At 43.4% G+C, this 20,851-nt stretch overlaps 1 protein-coding gene across 9 annotated transcripts in view; it reads left to right on the top strand.

Annotated features, from left to right (window-relative positions):
* The first annotated feature begins 254 nt into the window (after positions 1 to 254).
* Positions 255 to 20,851, top strand: part of LOC147023106 (tight junction-associated protein 1-like) — a 51,899-nt gene continuing 31,302 nt past the window's right edge. The window contains exons 1-5 of one of the 9 annotated variants that reach the window (XM_085888159.1): positions 256 to 522; positions 1,019 to 1,179; positions 7,468 to 7,590; positions 9,692 to 9,720; positions 16,710 to 16,764. In XM_085888159.1, the coding sequence (XP_085744285.1) occupies positions 7,480 to 7,590; positions 9,692 to 9,720; positions 16,710 to 16,764 (195 nt within the window). In that variant the 5' untranslated portion in view covers positions 256 to 522; positions 1,019 to 1,179; positions 7,468 to 7,479. Of the gene's footprint in view, positions 523 to 1,018; positions 1,180 to 7,467; positions 7,591 to 9,691; positions 9,721 to 16,709; positions 16,765 to 20,851 lie in introns of those variants that run through there. The other 8 variants (XM_085888160.1, XM_085888157.1, XM_085888165.1 and 5 more) reach the window with 8 other exon arrangements.

Below are 20,851 nucleotides of genomic sequence, written 5' to 3'. Positions count from 1 at the left end.
ATTTGTGATTGCCCTTTTATGTTGTTGTTGTTGTTGTTGCTGTTGTTGTTGTTGTTGTTGTTGTTGTTATTATTACGTTATCATTTTGTGTTTTTCGGCATTTTCTCCTGCCTTGGCTTTTCGTTTTCCTCTCTCCCTTGATGCGGGTCATGATAGCCATGTTGGTACAGTCGACATAGTTTCGGGGGGGGGGTGACTGTTTTATATATTTTTTATTTGTTAGTAATATAACGTGTGTATTTAAAAAGTCCCTTTGTGAAACGTCGTGGTTTTTTTTCGAACACCATTGTATTGATATTAAGGCAGAGTCCAAGGTTCGAATGTTCGGGGGGTGAGCAAGTGAAAGGAAGGGTGAAGGAAGCAGACCTGGATGTTGCGGTGTATTGAGAGTCCGTGCGTTTCCCGGCGAAGCTTGAGCGGAGAGAAGCGGACCGCTTGCTTGATGGATCCTGACAGGAAAATCGCTGACTGGATATTAGGGGCGCGGTGAAGCGGCATCCCAGTGCATCGCTGTTAGAGAAGGTAAAACACGAAAACCGAGTTGTTTCAGTAGTTTTTTTTAATTGAACTCTTATGTACAAGGAGTTAAGGAGGGACCCCCCCCCTCACCCCCAACAAGCTTTCGTTCGTTTCAGGTAGTCCATCGAGGGTTTAATGTAAATCTTTGATTGATATCCTGATTGATTAAAGTTTGTAAAAGTGTGTGTGTGTGTGTGTGTGTGTGTGTGTGTGTGTGTGTGTGTGTGTGTGTGTGTGTGTGTGTGTGTGTGTGTGTGTGTGTGTGTGTCCGCCCGCTGTCCCCCGTGTCGACGTGTCGCACATCACATCACATCACATCACATCACATCACATCACATCACATCACATCACGCACACACGCGCACACACACACATACACACATACACACATACACACATACACACATACACACATACACACATACACACATACACACATACACACATACACACATACACACATACACACACACTGTTTGCGGTGTCTTCCCGCTTTTAGCACGACTTTGTGTCGGCCAGCGATCCCAGTCTTCAGCTTGAAGCTTGGGACCAATCTCCAGCATCCTGACGAAGTGGAATTCCTGCACTTTTAGGCGAACGTCAGGCCTTGCCAGCCGGTTCGTGAAAGACCTGTTCGGTCTTTCACGAACACACCTTGCAGTGAGTGAAACGTTCGTTCAAAGACGTTGCTCCCACAAAAAAAATGTGGGGTCATTGAAGACCTAATGGTGGATACAAGTGTGTGTAGTGAGTGCAGGTAATTACCTACTGCAGACTGTTATGGATCCTAAAATGATTTGTCATTGCATCCAAATTAGGTGTCAAATGGCTTGACAGCCTGGTGTTGGCTCAGTGGATAGGCTGGCGGCTTGGGATCCTAGGGTCCTGAGTTCAAACCCCGTCGGGCCGCTGAATTAAAAATACACCAGGAGGTTGACTCAGACTGTCATCCTTCTGAGGTCGGCAAAATGAGTACCAGTGTACTGGTAAGGGGGACACTGCATCAGCGGCATAGCCATGTCCCAACCAATGATGCAACCAGCAGCCACAGGCTGAGAGAGAGGAGAGATAGAGATAGAGAGATAGAGATAGAGATAGGTATGTCAGATTTTCAGGAATAATTAATGACGCCGCAATACTTTACATTTAAACTTTGCGCAGAGATCCCGATCAAGCATTAGTCAACTCAAGTTCTGATATGACACAAAGGTTCAAGGTCCATGGTCTCAGTTTGGGAAACGTTTCACTGCTTGAGTTGCATCTTCAAACTTTGGCTTATTGTCGTGTTTATGGCATTGATGAACGTTTTTATTCGGTTTAATTACCCCCCTGGTCTATGTGTGATTGTGTATATATGTAAGGCCACATAATATGATTAACAAAATGTTTCGATATCGATGATGAAGCTCAAATTAGGTTCAGGAGAGAGACTTCTCTTAAATAATATCCTGAGTAGTTGCAGATATTTTATAAGATTTGGATGTTAAATGTCCTTGGCAATGTGGAAAATTGCATTTTGTTTTTTGGAAATTGCTTTCTTCGCAAAAACTTTGCTTCGTAGTTCTTTTTTCACAAGTACTAAAAAAAATGTTTTAAATAAGAAAAATTCCAGGATCTGGATCAAGATCTTCACCAAAATCAAATCGATTCATTTCCTTGTCACATGCCCAACCTGTCCACCAAGTTTTTCGTCCGAATCCGTCCACAACTTTTTTGGGACATCGTGCTATATATCATTTTTGGCCCGATCTCTTAATGGTAATGAATCGCTTAAAAATTCTGGTCGTCTGATCCGGATCCGGATCTTCGTCAAAATCTAATCAGTTCGTCCTTGTCACACACCGAACCTGTCCACAAAATTCCATCAGAATCCGTGATATATCTGTCAGACAAACAGACAAATGGGTGAAAACATAACCACCTTCCACCTTCAGTAGCAAAGATAAACATTGAAAATGATATTACTCCAAAAAGTATGCAAACAAGGTAGGGATGATCACGAGAAATGATCATGTGAAACCATCCCTCCATCTTTGTTCAAAAAATGGTTGTTACTAGAAAAGCAGTGATATCTCGCACACACACACTTTTTTTTTTTTTTTTAAACACACACTCCGTGTACACTCAGTGGGCAAACCACGAGGAACACTTTCCTCGTATTGAGTTTCACCTCGTTTTGCCCTCAAAACATCACATCCTCAACTCATCAGAGCATGGACTCAACAAGGTGCCGAAAGCGTTCCACAGGGATGTTGGCCCATGTGGACTTCAATGCTTCCCACAGTTGTCAAGTTGGCTGGTAGACAGGTAGTGGATGTCTACTTCAAATAGCTCATTCCATCTCATCCCACAGATGCTCAATTGGATTGAGATCTGGTGACTGGGCAGGCCACTGCAGTAAGCTGAATTCACTGTCATGTTCATGGAATCGTTCCTGGACAATCATAGCCTTGTGGCATGGGGCATTATCCTGCTGGAGAAATCCATTCGCAGATGGATGCATTGCTGCCATGAAGTGATGCACTTGATTGGCATTGATGAAAAAATACATCGCACACCATCGCAGCACCACCACCACTACCATCACCACCTGCCTGCAGTGTTGATACATGGCATGATGGATGTATTTACTCATGTGGTTTTCTCCATACCCGAATCAATCCATCCATCCATCCATCCATTGGGACCATACTCTGTACAGAGCCTTGGTGCTGCCAAAGCAGTCTCCTGGGCTATTTGGTACACTCCTGGACAGGTCTCCACTCCAATGCAGGATTCTCAAATGGCTCAATCATCCCAGCAAGCTGGTACTCATTTTGCCGACCTCGGAAGGATGACAGGTTGAGTCAACCCCATCTGGTGGTAATTCAACAGCCGAGCAGGATTTGAACTCGGGACCCTCGGATCTCGAGCCCACCACCCTAACCATCAAGCCAACACCAGGTGAATCCTCCCATCAGCATGAAACGGCAGGAACGAGGATTCATCAGACCAGGCAATGTTTTTCCAATCCCCCAATGTCCAGTGTTTTTGTTCATGAGCCCATTACAACTGCATATTCTTTTTTTTTTTGCTGAAAGAAGTGGAACTCTGTACGGTCGTCGGCTGCCATACACCATTAGTGTCAAGGTATGACGAGTTGTGCATTCTTTGTGGTTCTTTCAGCAACATTGTTGTCGGTTGACTAACTGGACTCCTATCTGTTTCTCTGCACAATTTGTGTCAGCCTCCTTTGGCCTCTTTCATTAATGAGCTGTTTTCGACCACTGGCCTGCTGTTGGCTTGATGTCCTTTGGGTGGTGGACCATTCTTGATACACACGGGAAACTGTCGAGCGTGGAAAAACCCTGCATCGTTGCAGTTCTTGACACTCAAACCAGTGCGCTTGGCACCTACTACCACACCCCGTTCAAAGGCACAAATCTTTTGTCTTGCCCAATCACCCTCTGGATGGCACACATACACAATCCATGTCTCAATCGTGTCAAGGCTTAAAAATCCTTTAACCTGTCTCCTTCCCTTCATCTACACTTATTGAAGTGGATTTAACAGGTGCAATCAAGAAGGGATCATGGCCTTCATCTGGATTCACCTGATCAGTCTAATTCATGGAAAGAGCAGGTGTTCCGAATGTTTTGTACACTGAATGTATAGCTCCAGTATCCATCGGAAGTGTACACCCCCTTTCAAAAATTTCACCTTTTGTTGCCTCATAGCCTGGAATTAAATTGCATTAAATCAGACTTTTTTTTTCCTCCTTTATTTACACCATAACCCACAACTTCCAAGTGAAAAACAAATTCTACAAATTTCAGAAAATTAATTAAAAATACAAAACTAGAATATTGTGACGTCCACGGGACTTGAACAGTCCCGCCAACGTAGAATGAGCCGAAACGATGGAGGCGGTTTATTTTTTATAACCCAAAGATGGCGGTTTTAATCGCTCCACAGCAAACGGGACGAGGAAGGTGGCACGAGTCGCTTTTCACTGAGTTAATAATGTTTATTTCTCTAACCAGAAATAATAAGACTCGGCAAGAGGAGGGATCCGGGGCGATTCGACGGGATGGTGGTGTGGGTTCGGGCGTGGGGAAAACACAAACAATTCCAATGGATATACAAATCTCAAACCCGCCAAGGCGCCAGGTACACACGTACACGTACACGTACACGTACACGTACGTACACACACACACACACACACACACACACACCGTAGCTGGTCCTGGTGGTCAGGCTGGCCTGTGGTGTAGACGCAACAGTCCCTGGATTGGCATCGGACGAGCTGGCGTTGCGCTCGTCTGGTGTCGACCTCCTGGTCTAGGCCCAAGACCGCTCACAGCTGCCAGGGAGCCAGTTCTGGCGCCAAGTTGCGAGCAGGAGAGGGAGGCAGGTCCGCCCGCCGTTCGACCCCGTACTCCGAGCCAGCAGAACCCCAGAGCCAACCGAGGTGAGGCACGAGGCACAGCAAGGCCACGAGACACGATGAATCCAGGAACGAACCAGCGCAACAATAGAGCACGCTCCGAGCCCAACAGCCTCCACCAAAACGGTTTCTCTTTATCAATCTTCTTCCACCTCTTTTCCCCGAACAGAACCTTTTTATCCTCGAGTCCTCGTCACTTCCAATCGATCTGTTTTTATTGGCCCTCCGCCGTCGCCTTCCGCCAATCGTGATCACGGGGCGGAGCCATCCACAGCACTGTCCTGTTGCTTCACGGCAAGCCTCCAGGGAATACTAAAAGGGTTTACGCAGACACACTTACCCTAACCCATCTCCCTATCTAATTACGTGACAATTATCATTTCCCCCTTAAAGAAATGGACATTTACTAGACAACTTATCACCACTGAATTGCTACTTATTACATCGAGATCCTGGTACAACTCGAACAGCATGGCATACCTAATTAAACATCCTAATTACCCTTTGAATGCATACCCCCACTCAGACGTAACAATATCTTGGTTGGATAAGTGTCCACCCCCACCCCTGAGTCAATACTTGGTGGAAGCACCTTTGACAGTTATCACAGCTGTGAGTCTTGAGATAGGTCTCGACTAACTTTGCACGCCTTGATTGGACAATATTTTCCCATTTTTCTCTACAAACTGTTCAAGCTCAGTCAAGTTGCCTTGGGAGCATTGATGGACAGCAATCTTCAAGTCTTGCCACAGATTTTTCAATTTGATTTAGGTCGGAGTTCTTGCTGGGCCACTCAAAGACATTAATCTTTTTGTTCCTTAGCCACTCCAGTGTTGCTTTGGCTGTGTGCTTTGGGTCGTTGTCATGCTGAAAGATGAACTTCTGTCCCAATTTCAGCTTTCTTGCAGAGGGCAGCAGATTTTTCTCCAGGATTTTTCATTGTTTTGCTCCATCCATGTCCCTTCTATCCTGACAAGGATGTTGACAAAACAGCACGAGGTCGGTCTCATCTTTATAAAAAATAAATATCCAAGCCCAGTTTTCCTTACGACAAAGTGTGCGTGCCAAAGAAATTGACTATGGAAAGTGTGGTTCAGTCGCACTTGAAGACCACATGGGTTGTTTGAAACATAAATAACTCGTCCTGATACAAAAGACTAATTATGCACTACCAGCAATGTATTAGTGTTAAATAACAATAAAGTAAAAGGTTTACATTTTACATCATGTATTGGCTCCTAAAAGTTTTATTTATATTCTTTATACTTAAAATATATACTGTATATAAAAAAAAACTCTTTAAGGGAAGAGAAGAAAAGGTAGGCCTTTACATTTGGGGTAGCATGCTCCACCTATTGACGGGAGGAAGCCGTTGTCCTGTCGATCAGCGAAGCATGCTCAATACAAAGACTGCAAATTAAAAAAAAAACTTAAATTTTGTTTATGGTTTTTAGAGTAACTTTTGACATGCCTCTTGACAACAGCTGAATGAGGAGTCGGAGTCACTGGGATTATGGATTTCCTGGGTCAAAACTAATATCCAGGCTTTCAATGACATCTTGGATGCTGCTGTCCTGTCTGTGTCTGTTTGTGGTGAGGATGTTGAGGTCATGGAGAGATTCACTTACCTTGGCAGTGATATTCATGTCTCTGCTGGCTGTGAGTCAGAGGTCAATAGACGTCTGGGACGGGCCTGGGGAGTCATGGATTCACTGGGTCATGGGGTGTGGAGCTGCCGGTACCTGTGTGGGAGGACGAAAGTCCGAGTCTTCAGGTCCTTGGTGCTTCCAGTCTTGCTCTATGGATGCGAGACTTGGACTATGACCAAGGATCTGAGATGGAGACTTAATTCCTTTGGTACCAGGTCTCTTCGGAGAATCCTTGGCGATCACTGGTTGGACTTTGTGTCCAACGAGCGGTTGCTGAGAGAGACTCAGATGAGATTTGTTACCTGCATAGTCCGTGAGCGTCAGTTGCGGCTGTATGGACTTGTGACTCATTTTCCTGATGCTGATCCTGCTCACCAGATTCTCTCAGCGAGGGAGTCTCGTGAGTGGAGGAGGCCAATGGGCCGACCACGTGCCTCGTGGTTGCAGCAGGTTGACCATCATCTCAAGGAGATGGGGATGGGCCTGGCATCTGCCTGGGGGATGGCCAGACGGAGGCCCCTGGAGTACCGGCGGAAAGTGGACGCAGCGACGTGCTGCTCTGGCGCATGCTCCCATACCTGACCTGACCTTGAAGGGTTGCACCCAATTTAATGAATACTAACATTATGTGTCTGTTTTCCACCTTGGTTAATGGAAACAATTTTTTGGAGGTTCATAACTTTTTTTTTATGTTTTCAAAAAAAAATTCTCAAGAGCATATCAATCAATCTCTCCATCTATCTATCTCTATCTATATATGTTATTTATATTTGGTGGTATTGGTATAGCTTTGTAGCCAGAAATCTTGTGAATGCTTCATGTGTCTAACTAAATATCTTGTGCATCACTCTTGTGTGTGCCTTATGACAGGTGTTAAAGATCATGAGTGGTGTTGGGGGTAAGCCATACAGGCGTGCCCCCCCAGAACACCGTGAGACTCGCATTTCTTCACATCGAGCCAGCACAGTTGTGGAACATGTTGAATCCGATGAGGTAATTGAATCTATTTGAGTTGACAACATTTGTGGAGAGTTTTGTCATACGATGCCGAGGCTATGATACAACTCCACATGGTTCTAATGACAAATCAAAGCAAGATTATTGCAAGAAAGACCTGTTGCAAATGAATATCATCAAATTATACACCTGCACGGTGATCAGCTTTTTTTTTGTGTGTGCGCACTCAGATGAGTGCACATCAGGAATCTCAGCACAGGCAGTTTAAAATAAATAAATAAAAGATTTGATTTGTTAAATTATGAACATGCTGCGAGCTTGATAATAAATGGTGCACACAAATGATCAGATCACCCTAACAAATACCATTATGTCATCACTTCCCATATGCATATCAGTTGGTTTTACAGAGGTGACCTTTGACCTGTATGCACAGGTTGTAACAATTTTTTTTCACAGAAAAGAAAATTTGAATGATAACTCTGTGCAGAGGTTTATTTCTTGCAACATGCAAAACTCACAAAGTGCCAATGCATTCATAGACAGAAGAAATCGTAAAGTCGTCTGATCAACTGTCTTTCCAACTTTGGCCAAATAGAGGTTAGAAAGGCACTAGTTTAGTGTAAGGTTACAGAAGAGAACCCGTGTTGGGAGTGTCGTGCTTTTATCTCACATTTTCACCATCGTACTCTTGCTGTGGTCATCGCAATCAGAAGATGCCCTCGAGTAAAAGAGAGGCGATGCATAACTTTCTGAGCATGGTCCCAGTGCATCTCAGTGGCTGGCCTATGCAGGAACTCAGGTATGGTCATTAGCAAATTTCCAGTTTTTCATCAGATTTTATCAAAGGCTCAGGCCTGCACACCGCCCATAATGATGTCACCATTTGAAACGGGTGCCAGACCAGGAACTGCCTCGTGTCTTATAGCACGTTCCATCCAGCACAGAAGCACCCCAAAAAAGCACCACCAGCTTTCAGCACCATAGGTCTCAGCTTTCAAAGATACCCCTCTCATTACACCTCTCTCTTGGTGGATCTTCATTCATTGGAACCAATTGATGACCTTTCTGATTACCTCATTTAGGTCCCTTTGCTTCTCAGGCCCACACATGTCCTGTGTTGCCTATGAATTCGATGTCAGGTGCAAAACACTTCGACAAATGGAATGATGTCTTGGGGTATAAATTTTTCTATAAAAGTTAACATGGCAAAACATTTCAACGGCAACTAGAACAGCACTCGGTCGAACGCATACCTCCGCCAGGCTGAACGGTTTACGTTTTGTATCCCACTGATAGGTCAGATCTCCATCCTGTCTTTAACCAGTCTAATCCGCTTGTTCTCGTCACCAACTCATCCACCAACTTTTGTCATAATCTGCCGATAAGGTTTTGAAATATCATGTTGTCTATCGTTTTTGGCTCCTTCTCTCAATGGTGAAGAATAAATTTTTAAATTAAAAAAAAAAAATTCTCAGATCCGGATCTTCACCGAAATTGAATCAACTCATCCTTGTCAAATCAAATTTGTTACACTCCCAACCTGTCCACCAAGTTTCATCCAAATCCATAATTTTTTGAGGTATCTTGCACAGACAGGCAGATAAACAGATGGGTGAAAACGTAACCTCCGTCCACTTTTGATGGCGAAGGTAACAAACATTCCTAAATTCAAAGTAAAAACAAAAGACAAAATGATGTACACACCCTAATTCTGCACCCCTGAAATTCACAACACTTTGCAGCAATTGTTTTAGAAGGCTGGGGGTGGGAGACTCTTAATCATCTTGGGAGATCCATCATTTTCTCAATATATGAGTTTATATTTAAGTTTGTTCATAATGTTTATGTCCTCATTAAAAATAGCTTTTGATTGCTACAGGACAGCTGCTTGGTCAGTTGATATGCATGCCTGGAATGGGATGTTTGATTATGCATGGGCAGGATTGTATGTTGTGCAAAAATATACAAAGAAGTCTAATTCACGCAGATTAAAGTCATTGGGAGGAAGGGTAAGGTATGCGTGTGCATGTGTGCATGTAGACATATTGGTGTAATGCTGGACACTCTGTCATCGAACAATTGATGCTTCTTGAGCTTCATTTGCAAAATCTTTACTTGCTCTGCTTTTTTACAGGACGATATTCCAGATGCAGAGAGAATCAAGTGAGTGTGTTTCAGTAAAAAAAAAGAAAAAAAAAAATATATATATATATATATATATATATATATATATATATATATATATATATATATATATTTGTTTGTTTGTTGCATGAATGTTTCAACCCATAGGGGAAGTAGGACAATGTGTATCCTCTGCCGAAGATGCAATTTTATGGATCTGTCTGTTGTCGCATTATCCACTGTGTTGCTATGTTGTGTTTTTTTTTGTATACATTTTCGAGGCTTGTATGAGAGCTAACACACAACGCACAGCAAGGGGGGAATGAGACGAGGGGTGGGAGAGGGAAGGACAAAACGGTGTGGAACAGAGACATTAGCAGATCTGTGGAAGGGAGAGGGATGGGATGGGGAAAACGGTATACAAATGGATACTACATGGACTTTCAGGAAGGGAAGCAGGGAATTTGAAGGAGGTGGGTTTGGGTGGATTAACGGGGGTCAAAAAGATCGAGGTTTTGGATTGGGGAAGACAAGAGGTGGTAGTGAACAGCTGCTTTTGAAGGCCTGGAGGGAAGGATGGGATTGAAGAGAGTGTGGGAGTTTATTACAAAGGTGGGGGAAAAAAAGAGGAATGAAAGGGTGAAGGTGAGCAGTGATTCGTGATTTTGGTAGTTTTACCAGAAGGTGGTTGCTGGTGGACCTTGAGCGCCCTGTGGAAATATGAAGGGGGGAGGGACAGATCGCAGACAGAGCGGGGGGGGGGGGCGAGACCAGAGAGGAGATGGTAGAAGACAGAAAGACCACTGACCTGCCTGTGGTGAGAGTGAGAGGCCTCATTGCAGGAGATACCAATGATCCTAAATGCCTTTGTTTCCACACCGGGAAGCCGAGAAAGGTGAGAGGCAAGAGCACCAGCCCAGACGGGAGAGCAGTATTGCAGCAGGCTGCGGACAAAAGCTTTTGTATGTGGACAGGCGCTCAGGTGGTCCAAGGAAGGACTTTGCATGACGGAGGATTCCCAGTCGGCAACTGGCTTTGGAGGCCAGGTTGGAAATGTGGCTTTCCCAAATAAGGTCATGGCAGATAGTGAGACCCAGAAGCTTGAATGAAAGGACTTCTTCCAGAGGATTGTTGAGAAAGTAGATGGGGGGGGGGGTGGTTGCAAATGGTCCTTTCGGAGTGACATAGTGAGAGTGTGAGATTTGCCAGGATTGAAAGACATGCTCCACTTGTTGGACCAGTTTGTGATTTTTCTCCAGATCTGCAGAGAGCGAAGAAGCTGCTGCTTGCCATGTCTGAGGGATGACTATTGGCATGGCAGATGGTGGAGTCATCAGCAAAGAGATAAAGAGAATTTTCCAGAGAGTCAAAGTGATCATTGATGAAAACCAGAAAAAGAACAGGGCCCAGAATGTTGCCTTGAGGAACTCCAGCCTGGACAGGAAGAGAGGATGAGAGAACTCTATTTCAGGCCACATGTTGGCTGCGATAGGAGAGGAAGTCTGCGAGTCATGAGTGGAGTTGGCCTTGGATACCATAGGAAGAGTTTGGTGAGCAGGGCAGGGTGCCAGACCATGTCAAAAGCACGTGATATGTCAAGCGATGTGGCTCTGAGTTATTGTCTGACATTGTTGGGAGAGCAGAAGCAGCAAATCCAGGGTAGAGTGAACTGGTCTGAAACCAAATTGATGATCGGAAATCAAGCCATTGGAGAAGAGGAAGGATTTAATGTCTGACGCGATGATGGATTCCATAACCTTGCTGATGATTGGGAGAAGGCTGATTGGTCTGTAGTTGCAGGGATATGTTTTTGCACCTTTTTTGTTTGCTGATTTCCAAGCAGATGGCAGATGACCATGAGCAAATGAGAGGGTGAATAGGACAGAGAGAGGGTGAGCTGGAGCAGAGGAGCAGGTTTTTAGGACACGTGGGCTGATGTCGTCTGGACTGGTTGCAGAATCTGATTCGAGGTTTGACAGCAAGCTCTCCACTTTGTCAGAAGAAAAGGACACATTGACAGCTGGGTGTGACTGGGTAAGGTGGGTACAGAAAGTGATGGGTTTTGGACAAGATTTCGATCTAAATACCGAGTTTAGGCATTCAGCCTTTTCACGTGCGGTATAAGCAGTGCGGCCATTTGAGAAACATGTACCCGAAATAGATTTGATTCGACACCACCAGGATTTGGAGGAGGTGGAGAGGTTTGAGAGTTCAGACTTGAGATTAGAAAGATGTTGTTTTCTGGCTCTCCTGAGGGGTAGACACACTTGTTCTGAGCTTTATGGAAGGAATTGAGATTACCCTCAGTTGGGTTTGCTTTCCATGAGGCAAAGGTAAGTTGTTTCAGGACAACTGCCTCTCCACAAGCTTCAGTGAACCAAAGGCGGGAGGAAGGGTCGGACAACTGATGACGAGAGGGGTTTAAATCTGTACATGAAGGAGAGCAAGTTTCTTTGAAAGAATTCCCAGGATGAGTTGAAGTTGGAGAAAGTAGCGATGGGAAACCGGTCTAGAAGTTTGATGGCTGCTTGGAGACCCAGCCAGTCAGCCTGAGTGAAATGCCAGACTTGACGGGCTGAAGTGGTTCTCCAATAAAATATATTTGTGATGCAAATAATTGTAACAATAATAGTGGGTTTTGTTACCTTCTATATTTCTGTTCCTTTCAGATAAAATTTTTTAGAAATGGCCTCTTGGCATAGATGAAAGCTTATCTATTGCATGTGTTTGTGGATACACACTCGAGTGTTCCAAAAAAAATGAAAGTTTGATTTTTGCTGCTCCCTGATTTTGCCTTTGTTCCAATACCCCATAAGAACTTATAGGTCAAAAATGAACAAAATTCCATGATATTTAGGGGTTCCTCAAGTTGGCACAATTATGTCCATTATGGAGAGGGCATTTTGCACTGCAATGTCAAAAAGCTCATCTAGGTCTCCTTGGAAAAACTCTTCTTTCATCCTATATGACTGCTGTGGTTTTTGACGATTCTTTTTCAGCTCTTGATATAGATGGTAAAGCTTCATCACCCTTTCCTGACATTTGTCCAGTGGCTGGATGGGAATCCGGGCCTTTTCCCAAAGTTCCAAAACAGTCTCAATGGTCCGCTTTGCACTTTCCTTAATAGTACTTCCATGCTCCGTGTGGTGGTATAAGAAATTGCACAGAACTGCTCCGTTAGTTGGCAAGCCAGCACAGTGAATATCTGCTGTAGGTTTGCCAACCAACCATACTGACAAAGAACTCATTGTGGTGCTTGCAGTTGCCATGACACAATCTGAAAAAGGAAGGTATGTAAATTCCAATGAAAATATCAAACAACCATATGAATTGTGAAGTGTACTGCGTTGTGCATATTCGACGGCAAGTTGTCAGTTACAGTTTGGCAAATTTCAACAATATTGTGCCAACTTGAGGAACCCCTAAACATCCTTCAATCTGATTCATATTTGGTATGTATGTTTCCACTGTCAAATGGAACAAAGGCACACCCAGGGAGCATGAATATTCATGCTTTTATTTTTGCACCCTAATACACACGTTCATGCAGGAAGTGGAGTCAACCAACTTCCAACCAACCATGAAGGAATGGCCCTGTACAAGTGAAACACTGTGCAGATGCTGGTCATTTCTTTTTAATTTTCAGCCAATATCACATTTTCTTTAGCAGTGGTGAATCTCCTGATTCCATTATAGTATGTCTGTAACTATTTGGTGGGGGAGGGGGGGTTGAAATAGTCACACAAGTGTTTGGAGTAATTGTGTAAATGTTTTCTAAAAGTGGCAAAGAAAAAAATAAAATAAAACAACAACAACTACAAATTTTGGGTCTGTCACAGTATTGAACATGTGTATGAAAATGCCAAAGCTATATAGTACATGTACAAGAGTCACAGGCAAATGATTTGCAACGAGATGGTGGATATATATATATATATATATATATATATATATATATATATATATATATATATATATATATATATATATATATATATATATATATATATATATATATATATATATATATATATATATATATATATATATATATATATATATATATATATATATATATATATATATATATATATATATATATATATATATATATATATATATATAATTACCACAAGATATTGTCATCCATCTCTGGGCAGCACTTTGCAATGGCTTAAGGGTAAGCTCTCATAATTGAGATCCAACAACAGTTGAGAGAATGCTCCTCCATTCTCTCGACTACTGTTGATGCCTCCTTTTTTTTTAAACCTCACTTATTCCCATCCAAACAAACAATTCGGTAGATCGGTTGAAGCAATGGTTAGTTTAAACCAGCCAGAGGAAGCAGACATTCAATTGCATGTTAAACTAGAACGGCACACGCTCGAGCGGATACCTTCACTAGGTTGAAGAGTTAACATTTTGTATCCTACTGATGGGCTGGATCTGCATCCGGACCTTAACCAAAATCTAATAGGCTTGTTCTTGTCACCTACCGAACTCATCCACCAAGTTTTGACATAACCCATCCACAACGTTTTGAGATATTGTACTATATATCATTTTTGGCCCTATCTCTCAGTTGTGAAGAATTGCTTTAAAAAAAAAAAATTTAAGATTATTTGATCTGGATCTGTATCCTCACCGAAATTATTCAATTTGTCCTTTGCACACACCTAACCTGTCCAGAAAGTTTTGTCCGAATCCATCCATAACTTTTTGAGACATCCTGCTCAAAGATAAACGGCACCAAAATCTAATTGTTTGGTCGGTGTCTCGTACCCAAGCTCTCCACCAAATTTCGTCCAAATCCATTCACAACTTCTTGAGATCTTTTGTTCACAAACAAACAAACAAACAGACAGACGGGTGAAAACATAACCTCCATCCACCTTCAGTGGCGGTGGTAAAAATATTCAGTAGTCCACAAAAGTATTCAACCCCTCCAAAGTTTTCACATTTTGATGCCATCTGAGTTTATTTCATGATTCTTTCACATCAAGCTTGATGTATAGTCTTCACAAACTACTCCAAAGTGATAAAGCTAAACCATGCAGATAAAATGTGTATAAGTTAGACTTGACAAGGAAAATCAGATGATTCTCAGTCGCAAAAGTATTCAAACACTTTTCCCAATTAACTCTAAATCACTTCAGGAGAAAATTATTTGTTTGAAAGGTTATAAAATAAGTGTAATAGGTTTCACCGACATGTAATCAGTGGTTTAACTTAAAAATTAAGCTCCCCCACTTATCTGAAGAGTTTTAAGGTGCAAACATTTGTCGGTTTAATTTTCTAAGTTTAATTTTCACGTGAAGAATGGGAAAACATTTCACCATCTCACTGTGCAAAGCTGGTAGAGATCTACCCCAAAAGACTCATAGCAGTCATTGTTGCAAAAGATCCTTCCAACAAGTACTGACCGAAGGGGCTGAATACTTTTACAACCAGTGAATTTTGATTGGTACATTATTTTTGCAGGTATTCCTGACATGTAACCTCCTTCACCTATAACAGTGTTTACCTTGATCTCTTCAGTTATGAATAAAAACGTTCATTTGGGAAAATTGTTTCCACATAATTCATCTAAATGTGACTTTTTTTGTTGGGGGTGAATACTTTTGCAGGCCACTGTACGTGTATATAATGATTTTCTAAATGGTTGTTCAGTACCCTTAGGGGTCTGAGAAACTCTGGTACACCATAAAAGTTGGGGGTGCTAATTGTAGAAACAAACCCTACAACAGCAATAAGCCTTCCCCTATGCTATGGGTGAGGCTTAACTCGACCCCAATGCCCAGGAAGTTGGCTGCTCATGAAGCATGAGCTTGTATGATGGTAATCGAGTCTCATGAATTGTTGGCTTTGTATGGTCTCAAGCTTGTAGTCTGGAGTTTGGCTCAAAACTAAAAAGAAAAACTTAGGTAGGTTATGATGGAGAGGTGAGGACCAACTTGGAGAAATATGAATTGTGTATCTTAAATCAATGAGAGCAAAATGGAATTTGTAGATTTGCAATTTTTGCACATTGGGGCATAGATTGACTTTATGACTCTTGGAGAAGATGGAAATGAAATACTTTTTGAAGGTTTCGAAGATTTTGGTGCAAGAATTTCAGAAAAATGCAAAGTCTTAAATGAGAGAGATGGAGATATAATGCGTGTTTGATTGAAAAGTAAGGTTTTAATATTTATTACTGATGCTACATTATTTGCAGTAAACAATAAATGTTGATGGAAGGCATGTTTTTATTTCCCACTAGAAGGTAGCATGTGTGTGATGCAGTTGTCGAGGGCATTTTGGGGGTTCGGAATTGACACCAACTGAAACTGAATGCAGAGGAGCAAAAAAAAGTCTTGCATTTGTCTTTGGTCAAAGGCAATTACATGGCAGACTTTCATCAACTATTGATTGAATGGTTTTGAGCAAAATAATTGTTACAGTCACACATTAATAAATTTTGTAAATATTTGTTGACTAACACTGACAAATCTGTCTGCCTCCACATCTAGTCAGGGTGTTAGCAATAACCCACAGATCTTTGCAAATAACCCTGTATGATCTTTTAACTTACACTAATTAATGCTAGTAAATGGGACACCCGAGTTTTATTTCCATCTGAAGAACGGTGTACTTTATGATGCACACCCTGCATGTGAAGCATCAATCCGACAACGTATCGTTGGGTCGGGAATCGAAACCAGGCGAGACGGCTCGGAGGCAAGTGTGCTCCCTCTGCACCAGCCTGTCGGACATGACAATTTTGGATTCATACGTGCATTGCACACAAATGAACGCTGCTGTCATGCAGATTGACTGTGTACTATTTGACATTGCAGCATTATATAGATCATACACAATTGTGTACATTGTGCTGCCAACGGACAGATTGTTGAGTTTTCTCGCAACTTGCTGTGGAGCAAATGAACAAAAAAAGCATTCATCTTACTGCCAATTGCTTTGAAATTTTTGGATCGTTGCCATTTGGGTCCGGAGATCTTATTCCTCTTTTTGTTTTTTGTATACAGAGAAGGGGCTCATGGAAGAGATGGAACACAGAATGGATCAGAATGCAACATAAAAGTTAGTTATTGTGTGCAGCCTCTGGCTGTTGGTTGTATCATTTTCTAGGGGTGTGGCTGTGCCACTGATGCAGTGCTTTCTATTACCAGTATACTGGTACTCATTTTGCTGACCTCGGAAGAATGACAGGCTGTCAACCCCACCTGGTGTCAATTCAACGGCCGACGGGCTCAAACTCAAGATCCTAAGATCTTAAGCCAGCCATCTTACCCATTAAGCCAACACCAGGTTTAACATAACAAAAGGAACAGCAGAAAGAGAAGGGGGGAAATTCCAACATCAGCGCCGAGGAAGAAAATAAATTGAGACAGGATATGGGTAACGATGGGTAGGGGAGAATGCAGGGGCTGGACAAAATTAATACAGAATCATATTTTGGTGGGGGGCATCGATCCACAACATGAGGGTTGGTTTAACGAGTACAGAAAAACCAGAGTTGGTGTCAAAGCCACCCAATGCTCGCCTGTTTATACATTTATCGTTTTTAAAAGACTCATCTAATAATTAATATTTTTTTATAAAGCATTGCAGTGAAGTCTGATCCAAATAATTTTAAAGCAATATATGTATTTTGTATGTTGTAATCAGTAACAAGAGCGCAAGTGAGCACAATATCCGCCCGAACAAGAAGGTATTGTTACGAATTTGGAATTCAATTGCACACAACATACAGGTTCCCTTAGTCAGCTATGTCAATAAGTGCATGTTCCCTAGATAGCTCACCTTCCATTGTTTAAACGTTTTGAAATCGATTAGATGCACTGCGGATCGATTTAATAGTTAGGGAGCGAACAATGGAGACGTCCCTCCCCCTCTTCTGCGAAGAGGAAGAAGAACCCTGCGGTGTCGTCAACAACTCCCTCCCACCCGTGATTGAGCAGGGGGTGGATCACGAGGGCATGAGTCACGTCGGGTGTGGGGGAGGGGGTGCAAAGGATAAAGAGGACATTTTTTCTTTGTTCGTGTGGGAGTCCCTTGGTGGGGCTGAGTTCGTGGGAGTCCCGTGGCAGAGTTCGTGAAGAGTCCTGTTCTGAGTCCCGTGTGCAGAGTTCGTGTGCTGAGTCCCGTGGGAGGAGTAAGCTTTTTGCTTCGGAGAGAGCAGTCGTTCAGCAGGCCATCGGGTCCTGCTTGGCTTGCTTGACTTGAGGCCTTCGGAAGCTTTTTGCTTTGGCTGGCTCAGTGAGCTTCGGCTGCTGCTTTGTTTTGGAAGGAACTTGAGCCAGTTGTTTGGCTCGAGCTGTGAGTGGAGGCTTCTTCCTCTCCTTATTGGTTCGTGGAGCTTTTTGTTCTCCATTTTGTTTCCCGGCTTGGTGCGACGCATCGGCCTCTTCTTGGAGTTGGATCCTCGGGGAAGCGACGATCGACAGGAAGGGATCGGCGCCTCGTCTCACCGGCGCGGGAGGATTCGCGGGAGCTGGGGAAGGATCGCGGCGATTGGATCCAGCTCGCTTTCGCTGGAGCCCGGGTCCGGACAAGTTGAAGACCACACGAGGTGGAAAGGTTCGAGTCAAGCTCTGAGTTTCAGCTCACCTGTCCTCCGAGCTGGAGCCCGTGATTAAAGGCCTCAGCCACCGTTTCTTGTGTGTGCGTGCGTGCGTGCGTGTGTCCGTGGGCCCGTCTAATAAGTAGGAACTGCTGTTAAGTGTAAATGACCGGACATAATAAGTAGACGGTTGTAGTTCTTTTGTCGTGCTTTTGTTGTTTGTATAATTGCATACGTGTTTTGCCTTATTTAATTGCATACGTGTTTTATTATAATAAATGTCCTTGTGTGAATGTAAACCTGCTCGTTGCGTCCATTCCCTCATTGACTGAACATTTCGTGTATTGGGAGTTAGAAAGCCGTTGGTTTGCCGTAATAGGGGGACATTTGGACCGACGGTTCTCGGCGATTACGCCACTCGGAATCGCGCACGGACAAGCTCGCCTCGGCAGTTTGTTCCGTACGAGTTCCGTCGAGGGTGGAATACCCCGGTAGTTGGATCACGTGGGTATTTAGGTACATTGAAGATTGGCAATCGACTCTACCCCATGTGATCTGCCGATTGGCGTATTTCGGTTATTGTACAATGACCCGTCGCTCGGAGTTATCCGGGCGGCGATCTATATTCCTGGCGATCGGTCGGGCCGACTCGACTTGCGGCTCCGTGAAGAGCGGTCGGTTGGCGGCTGACCCCCCGGCCAGTAATAGTATATTCAGAATTGTGCTACTACATGGAAAAAAAAGCATCCTGGTTGCCATGGCAACCACTTTAGATGACAAACGTATGTCACGACACACCGTCTCCACAGTCTGTACCTATGTACCAAATATGAAACGTAAAAGTTCAAAAATTTGTGAGTTAGAGTGTGGACAGGAACGGATGGACGGACAGACAGACGACAGGTATCACATTATACGCCCCGATATCTATCTATCTATCTATATATATATATATATATATATATATATATATATATATATATATATATATATATATATATATATATATATATATATATATATATATATATATATATATATATATATATATAGTGTGGTAGATAAAAACATTACAAAGGAAAAAATAACTTGCACCAAAAACTTTAACATTTTCACGCCGGGGGTATCGCTATAGCTCTTTGTTCTTCGAACAGGCGAGCTAAAAAATCATTGTTTTGGTTGGGGGATGATTATCTGAGATGGTGGTGAACAGCTGTCTTGAATACTTGGAAGGAAGAATGGGATTGAAGAGAATATGGAAGTTGGTTCATTGGCGATGGAACTTGCAGATCGAGTGTATAAAAACTTTATTCACACTCCAAATATTGCAAACAAGAAAAACAGTGAGAGCGTCCTTCACATGAAGCCACGCCCCAAACCTCTCATCACTCACTCTCAAAGCTCCACCCCTTTCGGTCCTGCTTCCATTCGAGGGAAAACACCGATTACGTTTGACGAGAACAGATGCTATCCAGTCTCGAGGTGAAGGACCGCGACAGTTCCATAGGTGTGAAGAAATGAGTGGAGTTGAGCATCGATTTTTGATTTGGGGGGTTTCACTTGAAGGGGGGGGTCTTTAAAAAAAAATTCTTTCTCCTTTTTAGCTCGCCTGTTCGAAGAACAGAGAGCTATAGCGATACCCCCGGCGTGACGCGTGAGCGTGACAATGTTAAATTTTTTTGGTCCAAGTTATTTTTTCCTTTCTAATGTTTTTATCTACCACACTTTTTTTTATACGCCCGATATATATATATATATATATATATATATATATATATATATATATATATATATATATATATATATATATATATATATATATATTGTCGCGGATTCGCGCCCGCCGGCGTGCGAACGGCCACGTAACTCGAATCGCGGCACGTCGCCCACCGGACGGACAATCCAGTCGTGACCCTCTCGGACTAACGCCTGGAACCAGTCATGGGTGGACCTTTCGGTCTCACCGCGATCGAGCCAATCGGCCCCCGCGTGGGATAGGGTTGCTCGCCAAATTCGACCTACCTAAGTACCCACACGGAGGGTAGACCGGGCGATCGCACCTCGCCGCAGGTCGACTTCGGACACGGGCCACTTAAGCGACCCGTTCCGTACTATCGGGATAACCGAGCGGTGTTATTCGTCGGCCTCGACGGTTCGATTAATTATCGGGCGTCTTAGCCCACGACCAACCCTTTACGTGAAGCAAGATGGGGATTCAATGAAAGAAATGACGAAGCGAAGCGGGAAAACAGTTCAATAATAAGCACATTTATTTCGCGATGAACGGAAAGCACACATATACAATTCCACCAAAAGCACATGGAACAATGCAGATCTAATACCGACTACGCGAGCACACGGCAACACTTATACAATTTTACTTCACAGACGGCGCCGACAACACATATTCCCAAAGCAAAAGAAAAGAGAACCACCCTCCAGGATGAGGGGGTAGGCGGGCCTGGGGCCGAGACCGTGTCGGGCCTACCCGTCTGATGATGAGACGCGGAGCGGCGGTGGTGCCTCAACTCCGCGGGCCTCGCGGACAGTCTGGTAGGGGGTGGGAAGGGGGCCCCCTTTTGTCGCACTATCTCAGCGCGGGGG

This window comes from Eptatretus burgeri, chromosome 7 (genome assembly GCF_056783735.1).
Source record: "Eptatretus burgeri isolate ZD-2024b chromosome 7, Ebu_testis_v1, whole genome shotgun sequence".
NCBI lineage: Eukaryota > Metazoa > Chordata > Myxini > Myxiniformes > Myxinidae > Eptatretus > Eptatretus burgeri.
The sequence above is the reverse complement of the archived record's forward strand: the minus strand, read 5'-3'. Positions and strand labels throughout refer to the sequence as shown.